The sequence below is a fragment of the Acartia tonsa genome, chromosome 4, assembly GCF_053477335.1.
Source record: "Acartia tonsa isolate MP-2025a chromosome 4, ASM5347733v1, whole genome shotgun sequence".
Lineage (NCBI taxonomy): Eukaryota > Metazoa > Arthropoda > Copepoda > Calanoida > Acartiidae > Acartia > Acartia tonsa.
The window spans coordinates 50170411-50197262 of NC_137263.1; the positions used below are offsets into that span (position 1 = coordinate 50170411).

General features: G+C 33.5%; 1 protein-coding gene across 1 annotated transcript; it reads left to right on the forward strand.

Annotated features, from left to right (window-relative positions):
* The first annotated feature begins 572 nt into the window (after positions 1-572).
* On the forward strand, positions 573-5493 carry LOC145317622 (uncharacterized). The gene is made up of 2 exons (XM_080158770.1): positions 573-1217; positions 3468-5493. Exons 1-2 carry the CDS (start codon positions 650-652, stop codon positions 4313-4315), a joined length of 1416 nt encoding a protein of 471 aa, XP_080014896.1. The 5' UTR covers positions 573-649; the 3' UTR covers positions 4316-5493.
* Positions 5494-26852: the final 21359 nt, after the last annotated feature.

Genomic DNA, 26852 nt, shown 5'->3' on the forward strand with positions numbered 1-26852 from the left:
AATAATAAACAATTAGTTAATTAAAAGAATATTTTTAAAAATAAGGTAAAGATTCTTTTAATCCTTTTTTGATTTTCCTAAAATTATATTATATTTAGCTTTTTTTATTCTACTATAAACACAAAAAGTTTATTTAATCAAATTAAACGTTGAGTTGAGCAAATGAAAAGAAGTTTTAAATTGATATTCAAATATCAACGGAACAAGCAAAAGTTATTTTTGTCCGAAAAAAGAGAAATTTTGCAAAAACAAGAATTATGTTTGCGGTCTTTTGTATATATAAGGGAAAAATAATATTGGCTCGTGCCACCCGGATTATTGTTGACCCGCCACGGATTTTCCCCAAGTCGGGCCAGTACAATATTTTAAAGTAGAATGCGCAAATTACTATAAATTGTGCGCTCTTACCCCAACTTCTCCTTTTCCTTCCCAATTAATGCTTAATGCTTATAGGACAAAAGAAGAACACCCCGGCTTATCTCCCCTCCTCCCCTTATTATTACCTTTAAAATGAAGTCGTGTCTGTACAGTAACTATTCACAACTAAAGTAATTTTCTACTAGGGTATGTTCAGTCAGTAAAGAAAAACAGGCCGATTTACAAAGAGATCACGCAAATTTTGTGAAATTTTACAGTGAAAATTTTCACAATGTATATCCTACGCCTATGCTTCGTAATAGGTGCTGGACTAATTAATATATCAATAGCAAACAGTGATAAACAATGCTCATCTCCGTTGGGTATGGAGAACGGAAAGATCTTGAAGGCCCAGCTGAGTGCCAGCTCCTCGTATGAGATGAACTCTGTGGGCCCCAACCAGGCCAGGTTAAACAATAATAAAGATGGTGGAGCATGGTGCCCAAAGTCTTTTATATCGGAAGAAACTGGTACTGATGAATTTCTGGAGATCGACCTCGGAGAGGAGCACCGGCTGAGCGGTGTAGTGACCCAGGGCAGGTATGCCAGTGGCCTAGGACAGGAGTACGCAGAGATGTTCCTGATCCAGTACTGGCGCCCGGGCATGCCGGACTTCCAGGGCTATGAGGACAGGTCGGGGGTGGACCTGTTCACAGGCAACTCTGATACATACACTGAGGTGGAGACTATCCTGAACCCGCCCGTAGTTGCCTCCAGAGTTAGGATTATACCCTTCAGCAGGCATCCAAGAACTGTCTGTATGAGAGTTGAATTGCTCGGTTGCAAAGATATCATTTCAGGTATGTAATAGTTATTTATCATATCTTTTTATAGACAGCTTTCTGCGGATATTAAAATGAAGAAAACTTGTATTAAATTATGGTTATTATTTTAATATTCGTGGAAAATAGTCTGTAATACGATGTTATACATGATTTTTCAGTATAGCTGAGAACCGGTTCTAATCCAGCAGGTTTTAATCGGTTTCGAAGCCATAATGAAAAACTTATTCCAAAGGATTCATAATATCTTTTTTTTTATAAAGTTTTATTGTTGTTAGAAAAAGAATTATATATTTAATATGATAACAATAATAGAGCAGTTGTAAGGTTTCCTCTGGGGTTATATTTTGTAAATAAATAAAATTCTTAATCATATTTAGATTAACATAATCTATAATATGGACAGTTCTCTTAGAAACCTTAAATTAAATTCATTTTTACGATATAAAATACATTTTTTTGTCTTCTAAAGTAGTAGGATGTTTGTTTTTGATATACTTAAAATCTTCAAATCATTATATGACATTTTTTGATTAATGAAAGAAGTTTTAATAAATAAATTGTTAAAGTTTCCCTTCCTACCTATTTAAATTAATTACTTTTTAATCTTGTCAAATTAATTTAGATAAAATAAATAGGATAAAACCTAAGATTTTTATACTGGCTTGGTAAGGATTTTCACATTTTTGCATGTTTTTTTTCAAGCAAAGAAAATTATTTATCATTAAAAATTGACAATGAATTTCAATTTAGGAAATTTATTTAGAATCTAAGTTTCTTTTACAATGGCAAATAAATTAATATACAATACATCCCCAATGATGATACACAAAATTACCCCTTTTAATATTACAATTAGTGGTTGAAACGTTGGGACACGCAACTTGATGAACCAACCAATCAAAATTCAATGAAAGTCCCTATAGTTGTTGAACCAACGAATAAGAACCCGTTTTTATAAACTTTGGAGACTAGTGTAATAATCAGCCCGATGTCCCCTCCCCCCCTGCTATTAATGTCTTACACTGTAGATGAAGGCCAAGTTGTCTATTTAGATTTTTCTGTAAAATGGAAAATTCGTTGGGCTCAGCAGCCGCGCATAAGCCTCAGTAAAATCGACATTTTATAAAAAAAAACCTTCATGTCTAAACCTGTTTATAATATGGCCAGCTGTCTATTCAATGATTTCCTTTAAGTTCAAGAACGGGTTTAATGTTGAGCCCTGAAAATTTGTTTACAATAAAAGATTTCTCCAGAGAGAAAATAGCTGCAAATGGATAAATTGTGCTTGTATTGATGTTTACCAAATAAATGCAGTTTAAAGACAGCCAACAATGAGTTTAAAGCAGGCCCGTGCACAGGAATTTTATAAAGGTGGTGCCCTGAAATCATAATAAATGGATATTGAGCCCTGAAGGGGTGTTAACTGTTTGAGAGGGGGGCAGGGGTAGGGGCTAGAATAACAAATAAAAGAGTTTGTCTTTTAATCATATATGTTTAATTAAAAACAGATTCTAGCTTTCACTCAAAGTTAAGCGTTTGAGACGTTGGCCTATAAGGGATGTGGTAGATTGCCTCACACACTTCTGTTTAGGGGGTGTCAAACCTCTTAAAGCCTCATACAGCACGCCCCTGGTCTAAAGAAAGGCAACACCTGACAATATCTTACCAAACTTTAACCTTCAAATTCTTTTACTCAAATTGTGAACTCAATGAATTTTTATACTGAAAATAAACTTAATCTAATTTACAAATTAATAAACTTAATACCTAGTTATTTTTCCTCTAAATATTTTAGAAATACATATTATATGAAGTTAACTGTAATAAAGTATTCTTATTCGTTGCACATGAACAAATTCATTACTTTAAAAATGAAGATTTTTCTTAATGCTAGTTTTCATAATTATTGTAAATTATATAATGTTTTCATGTATAGAGTTGGTATACTAAGAATGCTTTTTATGGTAGAATAATTATATAACATAGAAGTATAAGCAGACAACTACCTGGATCCACCTCTTGGGGACCTTTTTCGTCTGCTAACAAATTGCTTTCTGCTCTTTTGTAGCGACTTGGCTATGTTAATATTCCCGACGTTATTTGTTGATTTTCAAAGACCCAATTGAAAGTCAGCACAGGGTCCTCGGGGTGGGGACATACAGTTATACTCTAATATAAACCATAACATTCTTGAGCTCACCTGAATATTGCAGGTGTTCTATTTTAACAAATAGACGTGAACTAACAGTATTTTTTTTATTTCAGAATCTTCCGAAGGAGATGTTACAAAGGTGACAGACACTCCAAGAAACGATGACGCCGAGAAATATGAGCTTGTGGAGCAACTACCGCCAGTCCAAGAGGTGCCCACCTCTGTCAACCACCACCAGCCCACAACCAACACCAAGGAGATGAGGGAGACCATGGTTGAGGTGGACCTGAAGGACCAGCGGATGCAGGAGGGGGACAGGCACGAGGTTGTTGTGCTGGAGCCATGGTGGGAGACGGAATACATGGGAGTGGCTGTCGGGGTTCTGGTCACTGTTATTCTCATTCTCATTGTTATCATAGTTTTTATTCTTTACAAGAATTATAAGACTGGTGCCTATCCACCCGACAGCAGCTCTCATTACTACGAAACAAGAATACCCAAGTTTGACCACCCAGAGGCGCAGTGGCTGCCAACGGCGGAGAGAAAGCTGACAATTGGCAGCCGCAAACTGCCGCCAACGCCAACAACCAGCGAGGAACATTATACCGATTCCTCGGCGGAGTACAGCAGTCCGTTATTATCCCAGTCTATGAATGGCGGAAGTGTCCGCCATACCAGCGGAAGACAACAGATATATTTGACCGGTAACGGCACCACAACCACCACAAAGTCAATTATTCACCCAGACTGGGAGTCTTTCTTTCCCTCGCCGCCACCTGGCCCCGCCCCCGGCACACCGCCCAGGCTTGCTGTGCCATCCTCTCTCATGCGGGCCAACATGGTTGGCGTTAACGGCGGCGGATACATGAAGCCTGTGTCACACTACGCCGCCACAGATGTGATAGCCTCAACGAACGGCAAAATTTACGGTAAACACGGCGGCAACACTTACTTCCTGTGAATATAAAAATAATTAAACACTAAGAGACAGCAGGCACACTTTCTGTGAAATTAAACAAACATATCTTAGAAGAAAATTTAAAAAGTATATATACACACGTTCAAGTCAATGTAAACAAAGTTTATAAATAAATGAAAGTTTGTATAAATTGTGTGTCCAGAAAGAGAAACGAACATGTTTGAGTTTGTGTGTATTAGCGGCGGTGTCAGGCGGTGTCAAAACTGATAAAAACAAACATTTAAACATTCCTTGGCTGTGAAAACATTCTTTGCTTTATCAAAGAGAGTAAACAATTTTTAAATCAGTGAAGCTTTTTATAGTGTCTATAAAAAAAATACGTTATACTGGCCTACCATTGGTCAATTAAATTAATACTGGCCTGCAATTGGTAATTTAGTCTGTTTATTGGCCAATCATTTGTATTGTATGGCGTAATTTTTATTAGGCACTGTAAGCTGCTTCTTCTTTGCTTCGTAAACAAGTTTGAAATCTTAATTTTTTTAGGTTAATCTCATATTTATCTTCAGATAAAATAATAATTTGTCAAAAAAATCATTAATAGGTATTTTATTCTTTTAAAAAGATATTTTAAGAAGCAAAAAAATCTCTGTTTATTTAGCATATCATAAACCAGATTACAAATAGCAGGACAAATGCAAATTAAAACTAAAATTCAAGACAGCACAATTTTGTTTTGTTTTGTTTAAATTTTCTGACCGTTGCCTATTTGTTCTCTGTGACTATATAACTGTGTATTGTTGTAGTTAAAAACTAAATGTGAATAGATAAATTTTATGACGGACAGTAGTAAAATGTTCTTTCTCGAAGTCGTACGCATTCACACGCAATTTTGGAAGGGTGACGCAAATTTCAGATCTCAGTTTTCGTGATTTTATTTTTTCTATAAGATAAAAGCGATGCATGCAAGATTATCTAATTCGCTATGATATAAGATGATTTTTTCCTCAAATCGCAAAAACTGAGATCTGAAATATGCGTCACCCTTCATACATTGCGTATGATCGCGTATGACTTCTAGAAACGACATTTTATTACTGTCCATCTAATTTTATTTAAAACTTTGCTCGCGTGTTCTCATCAATACGAGAGTAATAAAAAATAATTGTATGTAAATGATTTGCTAGAAACAATTTAAATAAATTTTTACAAAACTGAAATTGTTTAATTGTTGCTTATTTTATTTTTATGTGAACTTGTTAATTAAACAATCAACGCTACGCTATAATTTGGATTCGTCCGTCAGTACGTCATTAAGAAAACAGCTATTACTTTTTTGAATTCGCAAATACGTTTTTATTATTGAATTTAAGATAAATGTGCTTTCTTTCTTACTAGCGGCTTCACCCCTAGCCTCTAGGGGCTTTGCCCCTAGAGGTTTAATCAAACCAATTTTTCGTATTTTAGATTTCAAAGAAAAATTTTTGGGAGGGGGGAATTTTTTTTAAGGGGGGGTAGTCGACCTCACTATTATATTTTAGTTTTAAAAAGAAAAAATTGAATTTTTTTTGGGGGGGAGGGTATTTTTCATTTTTTGGGTGGGTTGGGGGTGTCCCAAACCCCAAGAAAATAGTTATAAACCTTCCCGGGACATATGAGAAGCTACCCTGTAAAGGAGAACCCGATCGGTTCAGCGGTTAGCGAGATCCTTCGCTACAAACAAACAGACAGACATCGTTCTACTTTGTATTATAGATAGTTAAATTGTTTGCTTTATTTTTGCTTAAGGTTTCGTGAATTAATTTTATTGTTATTTGTTTTAAAAGTAAGTATAGTGGTGTATGAAGCAAGGATGACCCAATTTATAAGTAGCGAAGCATAAAAATATAAAAAAAATCATAAACGGAACATCAAGAACAGATGCTTGCTAGTCTGGAAATGATATCTTGAGACTATTATACAACCAAATACTCCATAATAATAGAAATGTGGACATGATATTTCAGCCGTCTAGCTTAAATAGTTATCGAGAAAATCACGTTTCCCCTTAAATGATTCAGAAGGCCATTTCGAATTATGACGCCCCGCCATGGTTAGTCATCCTTCTTCATTGAAGCTAGGGTACTAGTGAGGGTAGGGTCAATTCATATATAATTATTGATGGAGCTTTTTATAGGACCTATACAAATGACTTCATAATCGCCTACCATTGGTCAATTAAAATGTATGCTGGCCTACCATTGGTGATTTGGTCTTTGTTTTGGCCTATTATTAGTCATTTGTATTATATGACGTCATTGTTTTATAGGCACTATAAAGAGCTTGATTATTGATGGACCTTATTAGCTAATCCCCTAGATGAAAGGGGCGCTGCAACTCATCATAAAATAATATTAATATTGTTCGTGTGAAAATATTTTCTTGTTGAGAGTTAAGAGAAGCCAAGGAACAAGGGATAATTCATCTCAACAAAAACTATTGTAAACTGACTTTTGGTCTTATGTAGAAAAAAACTAATTCGGTATCCTATCTTATGATAACATGCTGTAATTGTCCTTTAATAAAAAGTAGTAAGGTTTTTTTTATCTGTAGCTTAAGATTTCTATAACTAATGAACCGATAGGGTTTTCCATTTTAGGGAAGCTTCACATAGGTCCTGGGATGCTTTTAGGATAATATGTATTTAAGTTTCAAGTCTTTAATTGGTTTAAGGCTAACCTTCTCTTCTAGATGCTAGAGGCGAAACCGCTAGTTTACTGAAAAAGTACTTACTGTAGAATTGAAGAAAAAAATGTCATCTTTGACTCGAAATAAGTTTTTTTTTCTGGTGAATCATTATCTCTTTAGTCACTGTAGATGCTTTTATTTGCTTATAGGAGTGATAATGTCACTAAAGATAAGGATTTATATGTCCAATATACATTTGTATGTAGCATTTATATTTTCTTAGCACCAATACTTTACAAGTTGTGTTTGTTTGTTGGTCTGTTCCAATGGACATATTATTCCTTGGATGTTGCACCAGAGTTCCATGTTCTTTCAACTCAAGTAAAATTCCACTCGAGCTAAAATAGCGATACCTCCCGTTCACCCACTTTACCCCATCCATTCCCTGTCTACTGTATGAGAAAAACTGACCAATTAATGAGTTCCATGTTAGCAACCTAAATTGATATGATTAATTCCCCGGGGATCTAAACAACTAAGATTAACATAAACCCAAATGGTTTTCGTAAAATTATTGCTAGCTGCAATAGATATTATAAGAGGCTAAAACATACTAAGCAGTCAACTTTGGAAGACTGCGGCTAGATACAAAATATCGACTAATCGCATCTTTACTGTCCGCTTTTCTTCTGATTTTCAATCACCAGTAGTATATCAAGAATTTGCAGTAGTGCCGAATATAGGTCTAGGGACGGGTTCACCAGGGATCTAAAGGGATAAGACAAATGTAGCTTTACATCCCCAATTATGATACTCAAAATTAGTGGCTGAAACATTTGAACACTCAACTTAATAAATCAACCAATCAAAATTCACTAAAGTCCCCAAAATTGTTAAGCCAACGAATAAGAAAACGTTATTATAAAACTTTGGGGACTAGTGTAATAAACAGCCCGTTGTCCTCTCGCTCTCTTTGCGGGTTCGTGGCCCTACTGACTAATAAAAAAAACTCGAATATTTATTTATTTGAATTCACAATAGTACCCCAATTAAAATAAGTTATGAAGTAAATATATCATCTGAGAAATTAAGATTATTTCTATTGATAAGGTGTAACCCTTATCTCAAATATATTCTTCTAAAGTTGGGACGTGGAAATAACAAAGATAGCTTAAAGTGACACGTAAGAATTTATTTATAATTACTTTAAGCCCAGTTCACGAAAGACAACGATCGACCTCTGAAAATTTTAGGTCGACCTATAGAAACTTTAGGTTGACTGATTTTATAAAGGTATTTGTGGGTTGTACTTGTTTAGGTTGACTTATATAAAAAATCGGTCGACCTTTAAACGTTATTTGTGAACTGGGCTTTAATCTTACACCAGATTTTCACGTTCTCTAATAAAGTGAAACTCGCAGCAGGTTAAAATAACGATACCCTCTATCCACTCCCTTTACCCCATCCCCTACGACCTGGATGAAGGAACTTACCAATAAGTGATGTCCATGTTAGCAAACTAAATTGACAACATTATTTCCCCTGTCATAATATGCTAATATCCACGTATAAAATACATCTGTTCATTTAAGTTTTTATTATCTTGTTGTTGTTGTTAATTTAAACTTTCCAAAAACTAAAATAATCTATCAATAGTTATGTGTAAAGAAAAGTAAAAAGGTGTAATTACTAATTAGTCAGAACACAGTAATAGTGTCTGACTGATAATGACGTAACAAAAAAAATTAGCCAATGAGAGGCCACTATAAATTTTACAATTGGTCAATAACGGCCTCTCATTGGCTAATTTTTTTTTGTTACGTCATAATCAGTCAGACACTATTACTGTGTTCAATTAGTCATTTTTTTAATAGGTATAATGGAATAGGACAATAGAGATAATTTGCTGATGATAAACAAAATTACCTTTCAGTTGAGTTAAAGTTATTGTTTGAAAAATTTAGATACTGCCAGCTTTAACCAACCATTGGAGATTTAATAAAAGTACAAAAAGTTGTTTAGCATAAAACTAATTAATAAGAGATCTAAAGGAATAAGACAATAGCCTGTGAATTAATGTAAATCTCCTATCGTGATACACAAAATTACCCCTTCTCTAGATAACAATTAGTGGTTGAAACGTTTGGACACTCAATCAAAATTTAATAAAAGTTTAATAAAAGTTCACTTAAGCCAATAAATCAGAAAACGTGTAACAAACAGCCAATGTCCTCTCCCCCCCTGCCAAATAATAGTAATTGATTTTTATTTAATTTCTTAAAATTTGAATATCTGATTATCCGCTCTCTTATATGAATAATCACATCAAGTCCTTTACTTTCCAAGGATAGAACAAACACAAAATTTGGATTTACAGCGCTATTAACCTCAAAGTATTGAAGTCAAATTTCCTAAAATTAGGCCAAAAATTATCTTGAGATATTTACGACTCTTTGCCTCGCTATTGCTATCTATCATGGATCTAAAGGGATAAGACAACGGCCAATAAATTGATATACATCCCCAATGTTAATACACAAAAATACCCAACTGCAGATTACAATTATTGGTTGCAACGTTTGGACACTAAACTGAATGAACCAACAAATCAAATTTCAATAATGAATAAATTCAACAAAGTTGTTGAACCAACGAATAAGAAAACGATATTATAAAACTTTGGGGACTAGTTTAATAAACATCCCAATATCCACTCCCTTCGTGGCTTTCTATAGCCTAGGTCACAAATTCAAATAAATTTTGCATTTTTCACTAATGATTAAACTATGTTGTAAACTATGAGCCAATTATTTTAGAAATAGTCTACGTATAAAAACAATATTTTGGGTATAGTCCCTTTCGTGGCAACGCCCTTTAAGGGGCGATTCGTTGTATTTTCAAAATGGCTTTTGATAGATTATTTTAGGTTAGGTTAGGTTGTATTTGGTTAGGTGTTTGCCCCGCAGGGTTAGAGCCCCCCGCAGGGGCTAGAAATAGGAGAAAAGCGACTGTGAAAATACGAAGAAACGCTCCTTAATGGGCGTTGCCACGAAAGGGACTATACCCAATATTTTTAAAGCATTTTTATACAATGGCGTGCATAGAAAAATGCCAGCGGTTGGAGATGAGCATTGAATGATTGAGTGGACTGTCTTACCTCTAACCGCCCCCCCCCCCAAAAAAATAAATCATTCAGATGACACGACCATATTTCAAAAGATAAAGTTGTACAATGTAAAAAGGTTTGAAATAGGAATTAGCAGGAAAGGGGTGTAAATATGTGACTTCAGTGTGTGAAGCTGACAAAAAGAATTAAGATTTTGGGCGACGATAACAAAATTCCTTGACAATTAAAATGAAATTCCCCTCGCGGTTTTATATTTATCAGAATTAACACACACTTGGCTGTTTTCTCTCACTTTTCACATTTCTTGCCTTTTTTTTACAGTGTGGAGTTTAAGTGGTTGTGTGTGTACTAAGTAAGCAAATCTTCTATTTTTATTGTTATCAAATAGTAAGTAAGGCCTCTCGTTGAAATGTTAGTCTTGTTTTTAAAGAGGTCTTTCGCTAGCCCAAAAACTTTTGAGTCTTTTATTAATTATTGATAGGAAATAAACAAATCTGCATTGTTAAAAAAAGGTATAATCATAATTGGAAATGTAAATCCACTGATTATTTTCAATTATCTCATTCCTTGAGATTTCCAAATATTTTTTGTACTTTAATACATATTATCTATTTGTATTTATTTTTATTTCACTAGTTAATATAGTTAAAGGAATTACAATCCCCAAAAAAATTAGCTCTTTGTTATGTTATGCGCATTACTTTATAATATTAAGATATTGTGGAATGCCTTTGCCCCTAAGAAGGTGTAACACAAGTTCTATGCTCTGCTTGAAATTTGAAAATCGTGCAATAATCGTTTGGTTGTCTGTTTTTGTTACTTTACCTAATACCCTGAGTGTTTGGGCAGAAAAGAAAACATTGCTCCCCTTAGAGAATATTCAAGGTTGCTGGACCCGAAGTTACATTGTCAAGTACAGCAGCCTTGCCCATACGAAGCTATTGACTAGGTAGGCTAGTCAAGTAATTAGTAATTAGACGTTAATTCAAATTCCCCACTCTTTTATGTCTCAAGATAAGCGCCCAGATTTGAATATTTTCTGGAAAGGTAAATTTTTTTTTTTTTCTTCCCTCAAACATATTTAAAATTCAACATTTGTAGAAAATGTAAGTAAATTGTAGAATTTCAAATTGCATAAACAACTTACAGATGAATTGATGTGAGGCTTTTCGTTAGTTTTAACATGTGAAATTCAATTTGGCCCAGTAGCCATTCGGCATTCGAAAGCCTCACGGCTAAATAAAGCAGGGGCTGCCGGGCCCAGGTTTCTACACTACATTATGAAACGCAATAAATTGAAATAATAGAAGGGAGGGAGTGGGCATTGGACTGTTTATTACAATAGTTCCCAAAGTTTTAAATTCTCATTCGTTGGCTAACAACTTTGCAGAGTTTATTGAGGATTAATTGGTCACTTTGGGGGGGGGGGGGTTACATCAATTTATCGGACATTGTCTTGTCCCTTTAGATCCTTGAATAGATAGTTTGTTAAAACAAAACTTTTATAATTGGAAACATATTAATTTTACCAACTTTGCCCTATCCATGATAAAATGCGCAAAGTTTATTTTAGGTATCAGTTACCAAAATTGATTTAGTATAAAATCCACCGAAATTAGAAACGGATGTTGAGATTATTGTTTCCTTAACTTTCAATAAAAGATTGTAAAAAGATAGTAGGTATAAAAGGTAAATAGACTAAACACAAAATAATAATAACCCAAATCACAAAACAAAATCTGAGTTTTTACAGGATAGGGTATATTTTTTCACACAAAAACAAACATATCGTTTTATTGAAGCTAATAAAAGTGTCTCGTAAAACGTACATAAATTAAAACACCTTTGGCAGATCATTCTGATTGACGTCATAATTGATTAAAATTTTACCCTTTCTATCAGCATTTATGATATTGTTTAGCCATTATATTCAATTTAGAGAAGACAATATGAATTTTTAAATTAACATCAAAGCAGTGGCGTGCACAGTAATTCACCAGGGGGATTAAAGGGGAAGGCTGGTCTTCCTAATTCATTTAGGGTGGGGGGGGGGGTGGATACCCATTTAAACCCCTCTACTTCACACCACAGCATCAAAGCATAAACTTTAAAAAATACAGAGAAATGTTCTGCAACAAAATAACTTTTAATTTCAGGTTATATTACTGATTTTCTTAATGAATTGTGCTAATAATAAGAAACCTGGCTCCCGTGAGAGTTTAATGGGTAAACGGACGATAGGCTTTCAGTTTCACATTCAAAAGGATTATCAAAATAAGGTTTTTAAATTTATTTATCTATTTTAATTATTATCAAAATTTCACTGAATTATTTTTGCCACAAATTAAAAGTAAAACACAAATGCCCAAAATGTACAAAATATATGTATATTTTTAATAATATGCTGGTATTTATTTAGCAAATTACAAATACAATTTCAGCCGCCTGTCTACTTTATTACGTACCGCTGCTTAAACCGCTAGTAACTCAACATTCCACTGCATAGTCGTATTATTTCAGTAAATACTTTAGACGAGTTGAACTAACTTGCTCAAGATCGCAGATTAAAACTCGCAGCCGTCACCCTACATGAAAAATTGCCGGGCTATGACGCAAGTAAGTTAATATCAGCTATCGAGTTTTCTTTCTTATTACCCAAAAGCTGTTTTGTAACAGATTTGGAAGGCTGCTAACTATTTTTTTAATTTTAGGATTGTTTAAAAAACTAGGAAAAATTGTTTAAAAACCTGTACCTGTCTAATTCTGGCGCCAATGAAAACAATCCCACACAGCCTACACTAACACAATAGAGTTACCATAGAGCTATCACATAAGTAATATAATCTAACACAGCCTACACTAGCACAATAGAGTTACCATAGAGCTATCACATAATCAAAATAATCCCACACAACCTACACTAGCACAATAGAGTTACCATGGAGCTATCGCATAATCAAAATAATCCAACACAGTCTACACTAACGCAATAGAGTTACCATTATAGAGCTATCACACAATTAAAATAACCCAAAACACCCTACATTAGAGTTGCTAAATAGAGGAATAAAAAGTTGTAATTATACATACCTCTGATTAAACATCTAAACAATAATAATTTTATTTCTAAAAAAAATCGTTTCTGCTTTTCTAAATCTTTTACCTCTAATATAATATGGCCTACACTCACAATTCAAATCCTTAGCATAACAATTCCAAATTTGATTCGCAGAAAATCTGAATTCTTCAAATACTTTTATCTCTTTTAGATAGGACTATAATCAAACCATCGTCAGATTTGGTATGGATATTTTATTTTTCTCATTTCAACTAGTTATTTTCAAATTTAAAAGACTGTTATTTAACTTAAAAACATACACTTTTTTTATCAGTCTTCGTAATGTTGACTTTTAAATGCTAAAAAGTTCAGAAAAAAATAAAACAATAAAAATGATTTTAATGCATCGGCTGCAGTCAGACCTTAAAAACCCATAGCTGTTAGATTAAAACTAGTCTTAATCTTATATTTTTCATTTTAATATCCACGGGTAGCTGTCTGTAATACGATTCGATAAATAACTATTAACCGACAATTAGAGTTGAAACATTCGCTGTGAAATCGCGTTGAACTATTTTAAGATTACTTTCTTTGGTAATACATTTAACGCACTAAAACGATGGCATATTTTTTTACTCTCTGGAATTAGTTTTAAATATTTTTTTTGTAAGAAAAGTTTGAAATTGTCGAAAATAAAAACCTTTTATATTTCATGGACAATATGAGAAAAGTAATGTTGCAAATCTGTGCGATTGTAAAATATGGGGTTGTCATCGCTTCCTCAAAAAGTCTTGGATATAACATTGTTCGCCCTAATTTTTCGACTTTTCTTATTATTATAAACATAGCGACTAAAGAATTGCAGCAAGCCTAGTTGGGTCATCTAGGGAAAGGGCAAATATTTTTTTTATAATTTGATTTTAAAGACTCCGTTAAAAATATTCTATATTATGAAATAGTGTCCGACCTAATTTTAGGCTCCAGGTCCTGATCCTCCAAGTATCCAGGAAAATAAATAGATTAGGGGGGAGGGGGTTGATGGTACTCAAGCTTTAAACTTATCAAATTAACTTTTCATTGTATTTATGCAAATGTGTAGCACAAATTAGTTGTGGCAGGATCTTGGAAGCGATAGCACATCAAAATATGATTGTAATAAACTTGGTTCTACACTAACATATTACCTCACATACGATTCTTATTGTTTTCTACACTTATAACTTATCCTATTATATAAAGTAGTAAGGATTTTTGTATGAAGCTTAAGATCTCAATAACTACTGTACCGAATAGGTTCTCTATTTTAGGAAAGCTGCAACTGTGATGGTTTTAAGCTATTTCATCTTATTTTTAAGACTTGGGATGGTTTATTTTATTTTCTTATTCGCTGGCTTAACAACTTTTGGGATTTTAGTAAATGTTGATTGGTTGATTCATTAAGTTGAATGTTTGATCGTTTCAACCATCAATTTTTATCTACAGAAGGGGTAGTTTTATGTATCATCATTGGGGATGTACATCAATGCCATGGCCTTTTAACTTTAGATCGATGAATTTAATGACTACCTGTAAGTTTGATATTGCTGTACAGAACAACTTATTAGCATGCTTAATACTTATCCTTGTTTCTCTCATGATCAGGCCTTCACATCCAAAGACACTTCCAAGCTGGACCCCTCTGCCTTAGCCTTCAGCGCTAGGGAGGGAGGGGACATTGGGCTGTTTATTACACTAGTCCCAAAAGTTTAATAATAATGTTTTCTTATTAGTTGGCTGAACAACTTTAGGGACTTGGTTGGATCATTAAGTTGAGCATTCAAACATTTTAACCATTAATTTTAATCTACTAAAAGGGTAATTTTGTGTATCATTATTTGGAAATGTACAACAATTTAGCGGCCATTGCCTTATCCTTTTAGATCCCTGGAAGACATCTTCATGAAAAGTAGGTGAAACAAAGAAAGACTTTAAAAATAATCTCCAATAATCAAGATTTCCGAAAGTATATTCTATACATAAATAAATTTCCTAAAGTATTTAATTTGAAACGCTACACCTCTTAGCATAGTGAGACTTCATTTCCGCGCATTTCACTTTAGCTAGTTAGACAAAACAAAAGTAAACAAATATAATCCTTTTATATAAAGTAGTAAGGTATTTTTGTCTGAAGCTAAAGACTTCGTAAATGGCTGGTTCGAAGGAAGGTTTGGGGGTGGTTTTAGGCTATTTTCTTGACATATTCAACCTCCCCCAGAGACTAGGGGCAAAGCAACTAGTAAATAATAACATAATAATATTTACAATAGGAGCTATCCATTACGGACGGACAGAACGACCGTAAATAATGAAAAACTTCCCTTTTAATAATACGAGGAAATAAAGACTCACCCACGGAATTTGATGTATGTGTTTGATTAGAAGGAGACACTATCAGGAGTTTCATCTCCCACGGATCTAAAGGGATAAGACAATGGCTGATAATTTGATGTACTTCCCCAACAATGATACACAGAATTACCCCTTCTGTAGATTACAATTGGTGGTTGAAACGTTAGACACTCAACTTATTTAACCAACCAATCAAAATTAAATCTGAGGTCCCAAAGTTGTTGAGCCAGCGAATAAGAAAACTTTGGGGACTATAGTAATAGACAGCACAATGTCCCCTTCCCTCCCTGTTCATCCCCCCAACTCTACACAGACACCCCGCCATATCAAATACACTTTTCTTTAAATAGCAACACTTTTTAAAAGAAGCATTTCTATATTAGAATCGGTCCGTACGTCCTTCAGCCCGTAACGGTTATCGCTTTCCTATAATTTAGACATGTTAGAATTCTCCTATAAATTTCAAACTTTTCATGATAAAAATGTAAGTGTGTCCTTAAACACTATCCTATATTTAAGCAGCTTTGCAACAAATTTACTCAGTTTCAGAGCTTCACTTTTATGGATGTTGTCATCATTGTTAAGTAGCGAAGAATTCTCCGTAATTTTATTGCTGTATGTTTGTTCTTCGGAAAATATTTTTAGAAGAAATGAAAACTTCTCAACTGCTGTTTTGGTAAAATTTTTGTTGCTTCACAATGCTAATTAATATAACTCTACTTTGTACTATAGGATACAGTTATATCATATTCTAAGTAACAATAATCTGTGATTAAATTTGTTACTTTCTTTAACAATCATATTCCAAGACATAGTAACATAATCTAACACTGCACAGTAATAATTGGTTTCATGTTTTTAACCTTTGTATGTCCTATTATGATCGTGCCTTATACCCTGAAGTCAGGGATCTAAAGGCATAAATTGATGTACATCCTCAACGATGATACTCAAAATTACCCGTTCTGACAATTATAATTCGTGGTTGAAACGTTTAAACACTAAACTTAATGGGTCAACCAATTAAAATTTACATAAGTATCCAATTTTGTTCAGCTAACGAATAAGAAAACGTCATTATAAAACTTTAGGGACTAGTGTAATAAAAAGTCCATTGTCCTCTCTATTTCTCTTTCTGCCCTGAAGTGTAAAATTGACCAGAATTTCGCAATCTTTTCAAATTCTATATAATAAAGTTGATATGAAAGATTAGAATCAATTTGTCAAGTCTTATACACACGCCACGGGTGTCACAGGCAGGTATCTAAAGGGATAAGACAATAGCAAATGAATTGATGTACATCCCCAATGATAATACACAATATTGCCTCTTATGTACATTAGAATTAGTGGTTGAAACGTTTGAACGCTAAACCTAATGAAGTGAGGCAGCCAATCAAAAATAACTAAAGTCCCAAAGTTGTTAAGCCAACCAATAAAGAAACGTTATTATAAAACTTTTGGGACTAGTGTAATAAAGAAAACATTGCCCTCTCTCTGAATTTCCGATCAAATATTAATTTATGATTGTATTTTTCTTAATTGAAATAAATATTCTAAAATCAAATTATCCTTAAAACACTCCCCAACAAAATAATCAAAATTATAAATAACATAAAAAATTGACACCATGCAAAAAAAAAGGGGCTTACTTCAGCTTTGTATCTACCTATGCTGAATACCTGTTAAAAAATTATTTCAGTGTTATGACGAAATTAACAAGGAGGTGTAATTTCCAACAAATAAAGCCAACTAATATTACATAGAGAAGGTAAAGACGATATAATGAAGGAAGTTAAAGAAAGAGGGGGGGGAATATGTTGTACCTAGTACCTACGTTACAAGACCAATATAAAGCTTTTTATAGTGCCTATCAAAAATTACATCATACTTGCCTTTCATTGATAAATTAAAATGTATACTGGCCTGCAATTGGTAATTTAGTCCGTGTATTGGACTATAATTGGTCATCATTTTTCATAGGCACTAAAATGAACTTTGACCAGTATAGAAAAACTAACAATCAAGTTGATATAATCTTATATTTTCTAATTTTTTTTGTAACAAACTAACATTTTCCGATAACCTTAGCTTAAGACAAAAAAGCTTATTACTTTATATAATAGGATATGAAAAGTATTGGTAGCAACCCTAACTTTAGAGGACGCTTCTTATATTCTTTTGTCTTTTATAATTTAATTTATCATGATTCAGCATAGGATAACATATTTTTTTTTAAATTGTTGTCAAAAAAGTAAAAAATCAGCATGTTTTAAATAGACGTACGGACATTTTGTTGATGATTATAGAGTTGCTACGCTTTCTAAATCGTACCTAACTATTATAGAAATCATTATGCAAAGTTTTAAATCGATAGGATAATCATAACATTTAAAAATTAACAAAAAGAGGTAACCATTACGGACGGACGGACATACAAACGGATGTACCGACCCTAATAGTAAGAAAATACATCTCTGAAAAGCTTAAGCAAGTATGTGTTGACTCAGAATCACTTATGTCACAAGATATAAGTACATCAATAAACTTTATATTGTTTACTATAATGTCAACTCATAACAAACAATTGGTCCTCAAAGATCTAAATGGATAGGACAAAGGCATGTAAATTTACTAGATGAACGATCTGACCTAAATGTGACAGGGAAAATAGCACCTAAATGAACAACTGTTTTTCTCCTGTCATAAATACATCAATTTTCTTATCTATAACAATAAATATGAACTTTTTGAATTTATAATTTTTTTTTATTTTGACACATGAAATAAAAACAAAATGATTTAATGCCACTACAATAGCAATATCAACCCCCTTGATTTGTTTGTATCATATATTCCAATCGAGTATAGGTTATGGGAAAATTTCATCCTTTAAATTTTTCAAACAATGAAAAAACCTATACAAAGAGGATTTATATGCACTTTTCGAACGATGACAACATCTATAAAAGCGAAGCTCTGAATCGGTAAAACAAACGAACATAGCACTTGTAGAGTTTCAGAACTGAATAAGCAGAAAATATATAAATAATATGTATAAACAAAATGGTAAGTAAGACGTATGAACTTTCTTGAACAAGTATAGAGTTACTACGCTTTCTAAATCGTACTAAAGCGAATTCTAACATGTCTAATTAACGAAACGGACGGACCGATAATGATTATAGAAATGCTTCGCTTTGAAAAACAACAAATTATAAATACGTAAATGGTTACTTGTTGATTTGCTGTCAGGTTCGAGTCTGTACCACAACGCATCATACTAGAGATGTTAACTATGGTACCTACTGGTACTTTGTCTAAGATTTCAATAACTACTGAACTGATCAAGTTCTCCTTTTTAGGGAAGATTTACATAGGTGCCATTATGGTTTTAGGCTATATTAGTTTTATATTTAAGCCTTAGATGGTTTTAGGCTTTTTTTCTGCACTCTTCTTGTCCCTTTGAATACAAAGCCCCTATAAACTATGGACACAGCCGTTTGTGAATTTATAAGGGAATTATAAAGATTTAGAAAGTGAATCTTTTACCACTCTATTGTTTTATCATTTACCCAACAAAAACTATATTGATATTTTCTCAAATCATTTATTAAATGATTATTTCATGATTGTGCCATTAGAAGGCAGCAACGCCCTATGCCATTTATTGATATTTTCATTCACAGAGAGAAATCAATTGAAAATATAGATACTCTTCAATCTTTTTTGTTCTTTATAATTTGATAATTTAAATGAAGTGGGGGGGGGGGGGGATTACCCAAACAACTGCACAGTTAATAAAGTATTGATTATCAGTAGCTTCGCCTCTAGCCTCTAGGGGCTTTTTTCCCCTAGAGTATCTGTCTTCCCTGAAAAATGGATCTCAAGCTTTAAACAGACAGACGGACGAACGGACGGACAGACATCGTTCTACTTTGTATTATAGATATACTATTCATCAAAATGGGAGGAAAATCCCTAGACATTGTGCAGCTCCCCTGAATATTATAACTGAACTTGCAAGATTATTGGTAAATACATAAAAACCATGCTTCCTTGATAAGCATAGAACTAAAATTGTCTCGTGAGAGCAATAAACATACTAATTATTTTGAAAAGGTTTAAATTTAATACTCTTTATTTCTTTTATTTTAAGAAGTGTTAAATAAATTATAGAAAAAAAATAATTTTTCAATAACAAATACTCTAGAAAAAATGATTTTGATATTTTGTGTCTCAAGGCTAATCAACATACAGTCAAACAACAACGAAATAAAAGAAATAGAAAAATAAACCTACCATTTCTGTAGTAATCAAATGAAATTTATTTTAAAATCTGCCCGGGCTCTTCTATATAATTTAAACTAACAAAGGACAAGAATAAGGCTTTTTGTGGTGCTTACAAAAATGACGCATACTGGCTTACCATTGGTCAATTAAAATGTATACTGGCCTGCCATTGGTAATTTAGTCCGTGTATTGTCCCATCGTTGGTCATTTGTATTATATGACTAATAGGAGCTTACTTCTGACATTAATGTTGAGTCGGAGAAAAAATTCGCCGTTTTTTTTTTTTTTTGCAGGAGCTTCACAATACTGCTAATTTCATGACAGTCCAACGCGACGCCGCCAGTTGGCCAACCTATATAAATTTTCCATTTTACTTTTATGGTAAAAATATTTGTTTCTTCTAAAATGCACCAATCTAAACAACTGTGCTTACACCAGGAAATGAAATCAGACAAAAATAAAACTTTTCAACACAAAAAATGAATTCTAAAAACAAAAATTTTAGAATAAAGAAACAGGAAACAGAAATCGGTAAATTTTGTGTTTCGATAAAATGTTATTGTTTAGTATATAAAAAGAAAATGTCTAAATTTTCCCATAATTTTGGGTCAAAACAATGATTTGAATCTAATATTCTCTAAAACTTTTCAAAATATAAAAGCAAACAAAAAAGTCAGACTTTTCAACTATTGAGTTAAACAGCATTAAAGAATTAAAGCTTAAAGGTTATCTTTCTTAGTTGCATATAGCTAATATTTAATATACTAGTGACTAAGCCCCTAAATGTTTTGGGGGGTTAGCCCTTTCTTTGTATTTTGTAGAGTAAATAAATTTGAAGAAACTTTAAAGAGGTGGGTACTTTTTTTGGGAAGGGATGTAACCCTAACCCCTAAGAAAATGGCTTTTGATAATAATAAAGCAAAAAGGAGACCTATCTAATATCTATTTAATCATATTTAATTATTAGAAAATGTGAACTTTACTACGAAATGACAAGAATAAACCAATAATCAAAACATTATGCTTTGTTTAATCTAAGAATTATGTACTACTGCGTTGCTTTTGGACGAAATCGTTCTTTATGCTGAAAGATGTGATGGTAACTGGCGACGCATAATTTAATCAGATAAAATTTCAGTGGCTTGCCAAAAATATGCAAATTTTCCAATTAAAATACATAACTAGTTGTATAACTTCGCTGATATTATTTCATCCTTACATAAAAGTAACAGGATCTCTGTCTGTCTGTACCGAAGGATCACGCTAACCAGTGGCGTGCGAAGCACTTTGTCTAGGGGGGGGCATTTTGCAGATTTTGTAAAATTTTGCCCCCCCCCCCCCTAAATCAAAGTGCCCCGGGGGGGCACTTTGCTTTAGGGGGGGGGGCATTTTGATTATATATACTAATTTTAAATAAGGGCGTGTTAAGGGGTAGGATTATTTAATTTTGGGCCTTCTAGTCCTTATCCCTTCTTCCCCATCCCTATTTCCCATTTATATCCCCCATCTCTTCCCCCCCCCATCTCTTCTTCCCCATCCCTTCTCCTCACCCTGCAATGACCGAAGGGAAGGTAGCTAGAAAGCATCTTCGAAAAAAAAGTACAGAAGATAATCTAACCTTCCCTCCCCCCCCCCCCCACCACCACAAAACATTTTTTATGGGTGGAAGGGGATGTTATAAAATCTCAGCAGGAAGGATGAATAACCTCATTAAAAAAATTTGGGGGGGGGGGGGGAGATAAAAACACTCATTTTGGAAATAATTTACCAAAAATTAACCTAATATGTAAAACTGATTTTAAATATTGCTTTATTGTATGACAACAAGGATGACAACATCTTTAAGTAGCAAAGCACAAAAAATCATTAATAAGAATTCAGACAAGTAGATTTTAAGAGCATCTGTTGAAATAAATATATATTTTAGATAGAAAAAGTCACAAATCCTTTTTCCTGTATGTTGTGTGATGACAGTCAAAGTAAATTACATACTGGATGCTCGAAAAAAGCGAGAAATTTTAATTTTTTTAATCTTATAATCCACAAACAAATTTATCGTACCATAAAAACCAAAGATATAAAGAACTATGTAAAAAATAAAAAAAATACTTGTCCTTTCATCTACAGATATAAAAATCTCTTAGAAATATGGAAAACTTTGGGGTATAGTCTCTTTTGTGGCAACGCCTCTTAAGGGGCATTTCGTCATATTTTCATAGTAGCTTTTAATAGGTTATTCTAGGTTAAGTTAGGTCAGTGATTTCCCCGCAGGGTTAGGCAATTGGCCCCGCAGGAGCTATAAATAGGTGAAAAGCTACTGTGAAAATACGACGAAATGCACCTTAAAAGGCAATGTCACAAAAGGGTCTATACCCGAAATTTAAAAGATACAAAAATAGCCAAAAACGTCCTGAAAAGCAGTCCGACCTCCATGAATTTAATAGTTAATTATACTCCATAATGATGGGAATGTTAACATTAAGTATTAGCCTTCTATCTTTAATTGCATTTGAAAAAATCACATTTCCCCCTTAGCATTACGTACTGACAGCCATATTGAATTATAGAGAAGCTAAAAAGTTATATCAACATATCCTACCCTCTTTCAATGGCAATTTAAAACTCTGTTAATTTTTGATTAAGTGGTGTTTCCAATGATTTATTAGGGCGGTGCGTGAAGCGCACCTAAAAATATTTACTCCCCCTTTGAACTAAAATCAATTAAAGACAACAAGAGTGGCGTATTTTATGAAGTTAGGAATATAGAGTGTAGTTAGTTTTTAGGGTTTTTAATGAAAATTGCCATAAAAAAAACATGTCTTTTTGTAAGGATATGTACACAAAAAAAATGATAAACTTATCCTGAAAATAATATGACATCATATATAGTTATTCATTTAGACAGACATACAGTGTTGAGAAAAAGGCTTGGATAAATATCAACGCTGTTTCTTTTTTATATAAAATAACTTTTTGAAGGGCGCGAAGCGCAAATTTTTTTCTTCACATATGCAGGGAGGGAGGGGTTTTTGGGCTATTTATTACACTAGTCCCCAATATTTCATATAAAATCTTCTTATTCGTTGGCTCAACAACTTTGGGGACTTTAATGGAATTTTGATTGGTTGGTTAATTAAGTCGAGTTTCCATACATTTCATCCACTAATTGTAATCTATATAAGGGGTAATTTTGTGTATCATCATTGGGGATGTACAAAATTTCTTTTGTAAAAAGTTTATATTATACAAAATAAAATAAATATATTACATGGTTTGTTATGTTCAGTGAAAAAAGATTATAACCTAATTTCTACACTAGTTAAAAAATTTGGTAAGGTTAAATGAATAGTAACTGTCTGTTTGGCGCGAAGCGCCAAAATTTTTTTTTTTGTTGAGTAATTTTTGATCTTTTTTTTGGAAACTGGGATAGTTTTGCTTTTTGTAGGGTAGGGGGCAAAAAGGGGCATTTTTGTTAACCAGGGGGGGGGGCAAAATGGGGCATTTTTCAACATTTAGGGGGGGCAGGGTGGGCGGTGGCTAGGGGTGGGCAGGGGGGGGGGGGCGTTTTGGTAGCTAGGGGGGGGGCGATTGCCCCAAATGCCCCCTTCGGTTCGCACGCCACCGACGCTAACCGCTGAACCGATATGCTTATTTTTTATAGTGTAGCTTTTCATATCCCCTTGGAAGGTTTATAGCTATTTTGAGAAAGGGTACCACCACTCTCCCATGAGAAATTGCAAAAAAATTACCAAAAATTATTTCTATAGGCCTCTAGGGGCGTAAACGCTTGCTAATAACAAAAATAAATCAAGGACACAATGTGTTAAAGACAGTGTTTTTTTTAAGTTCACTGTTTTTTTTTAAGTAGCGAAGCTACTCTATAATTCGAAATTCCGGTCGTCCGTCCGTCTGTCTGAGACAAAGTGGGGGAAACGTGATTTTCTCAGCTCCTATTAAAGATAGACAGCTGAAATTTTTAGATAAGATTACCATGACATATGCGCATCTAATCTATACATTGTTTTGTCCATCTGTTTATTTATTGGGGTTCTAGATCGATTCCTAGATTTTTTTTGTTTTCGTAATTTTCTCAACTCCTTTTCAAGACAGACGACTGAAATTTTCAGGGATTAAGTAAATTTGCATCCTACATATTTTTACTACGTTTCATTAAAATTTGTATATTGATTGGGGTGCTAGATCGATTCCTAGTTTTTCAAGTTTTCATGAATATCTCAACTCCTGTTCAAGATAAACGGATGGAATTTTTAGGGATTAATTAAGTCAACATTCTACACATTTCTATAAAGTTTTTCAAAGATATGATAATTTGTTGGGGTGCTAGATCGATTCCTAGTTTTTCAAGTTTTCATGATTTTTTCGACTCCTGTTCATGATAAACAGCTGGAATTTTTAAGGATTAAATAAGTCAATATTAAACATCTTTTCACCAAGCTAGATCAATTCCTAGATTTTATGTTTTTCTTCTTAGCTTAATGCTTCAAAAGATATTATACATTTTTAAAAGGTTTCGTCATTTATTTCATGTATGTCTTTTTAACATACTCAAAAGATTATTTTTTCCTGATGTCTATAAATAAATTTTGAGCTTCGCTACTTATGGATGTTGTCATACTTGTTTTAAACATAAAAGCACTTTTGTGGACTGTTAAATATGAAATTTGTTTTCTAGGAATATATTTACAAAAGTGTTTTGATGTAAAAGAAAACCAGAGACACGGGGACTGGACAATGGTTCATAAAGTGATCTTTCTCAACCCCCACACAACCTATGATAAACAAACTACTTTTGTAGATTAAGTTTATTGGTGAATTTTGTGGAGTTTTGATTATGTTGCTTTATTCGATTGTCCTGTTTTACCTCCTGATAATTTTAGGCTAACAAATCGCAGAACAAGTTTATAAAGGTTTGGGGTGATGCATTATCATAGTCAATAACAAAAATATCCACTGATTGATATCTATCGTATTGATGACAATTTCAGAAAAAGATAAATTATATGATTAACTCCTATTTTGTTGGCCCCCAATAGCCAAAGGCAATTACCAAAAAAATATTTATTAATATTATCACTTTTACTTTTTTTTCAAATTGTCTGTAATCCGATACGATAAATGTCTCTTTTAGGTACGGCTAAGAACCGGTTTTGATCCAGTGGATTTTACCTGGAATCGAAGTCATACTGGAAATATCAATCCTGAAGCTCTATATATAACTAGCGGCTACGCCCCCTAGAGGCCTCTAGGGGCACTTGAGGAGCAGAGAGTCAAATTTAATAAACATATTTCTTATTTTAGATTTTAAAAGAAAAAGTAATAAAACTCATTTTTAATTTTAGTTTAAAATTTTTTTTTTAATTTTCCGGGGGGATTTTTCATTTTCGGGGGGGGGGGAGTGTCCCACACCCCAAGAAAATAGTTAAAAACCTTTCCGGGACCTATGAGAAGCTATCCTGTTAAGGAGAACCCGATCAGTTCAGCGGTTAGCGAGATCCTTCGGTACATAGACACACACACACAGATACACAAACACACAGACATCCTGTTACTTTAGTATAAGAATTAAACCTTTTGTGTCTTTTTAAAAGAGGACAATGAAGGAATTGTGTGTCCGTGTTATATAAATGTAAAATAATTCATAAAAGTAAGCTTATACCTTTGTATAAAATTGTATTATCAATTGTTTTGGTAAAATATAAAATTTTTATCTCTGTTTTGACAACAGTTTTGCAAATTTTTATCAAAGCTTATCAAAATTTGATATTAAACATTGGTGTTTTCAAAAGTTACCATATATTCTTTTTTTTATTGATTTTTAAAATAGAGTTTAACTCAAAGAAGCGCAGCATCAACAATGATAAAATGATACAGACAAAAATACATTTGTTCAACCAGGCTTAAATTTAGAATAATTTGTGTTTTCTTAAGTTAATGCTTGGCAGCATAGACGTCCAAGCTTTTTTTTTGGGGGGGGGGCGTAAAAAATTTTTAAGGGAGGGTAATTCGTTTTTTGGGGGGGTTGAAATGGCGCGCGAAGCGCGCCGCAAATATTTTTTACCCCGGGGGTAAAATTTGCTTAGGGGGAGGGTAATTGCCCCCCCTGAAATCTGTTGGCAGGGGTAAATTTAGTTTACCCCCCCAAAATTTACCCCCGGGGTAAAATTTTTTTTTTGGGGGGGGGGGGTAATTTAAATTCTATTAAATATTTAGTATTAAAATTTTTTTTTATTAGAGATTTTTTATTTTGGGGGGGTATTTACCCCCCCAAAATTGTTTGGGGGTGGTAAATACCCCTTCCTAAATGGTTGGAGGTGCCGTAGGGTAGGGGTAAATTTTAAATGGGGGGGGGGGGTAAAATGAAAAAAATTTTGGGGGTGCCTAAAATCGTTTTTTGGGGGGGGTAATCGCCCCATTACCCCCCCCCCCCCTTGGACGTCTATGCTTGGCAGCCCAGGGATCAAAAAGGGATAAGGCAATGACCGATCAATTGACGTACATCCCCAATAATGATACCCAAAATACCCATTCTGTAGATTAAAATTAGTGGTTGAAACGTCTGGACTCTCAACTAAATGAAGCAACCAACCAAAATTCAATTAAAGTCGCCAAAGTTGTTAAGCCAACGATCAAGAAAACGTTTTTATAAGTACTTTTACAACAAGCCGCAGCCAAGCAGTACTAAAGTGGACGACTGACGAGCCTTGACTTAAGTTATTATGTATATTGTATATTTATTGTGTTTAGTGGTTTTTCTTCATTAGAGTTACATTATTATTATTAGAGAAATGATTTTTCATCTTAGTTTAATATTAATATTCACATCTCATGGTAGAAATCATTAGTTAATACTTTCAAAATATAAGTAACTTAGAATGAAAATTTTTACCATTGTATGCTGATTCCCCTGCTTCAATATTTCAAGACCGTGGCTTAAAACATAGCGCACTAGGTCGTCCACGTGGAGGGATTGCTCAACACCTCGTCATAACTAAAGACGTTGAAAATTATTTCTAATATTACTATAT

Coding starts and splice junctions, on each gene's coding strand:
- LOC145317622 (XM_080158770.1), top strand. CDS start 650: ATGTATATCCTACGCCTATGCTTCGTAATAGGTGCTGGACTAATTAAT. Junction 1,218..3,467: donor TTGCAAAGATATCATTTCAG/GTATGTAATAGT, acceptor TTTTTATTTCAG/AATCTTCCGAAGGAGATGTT.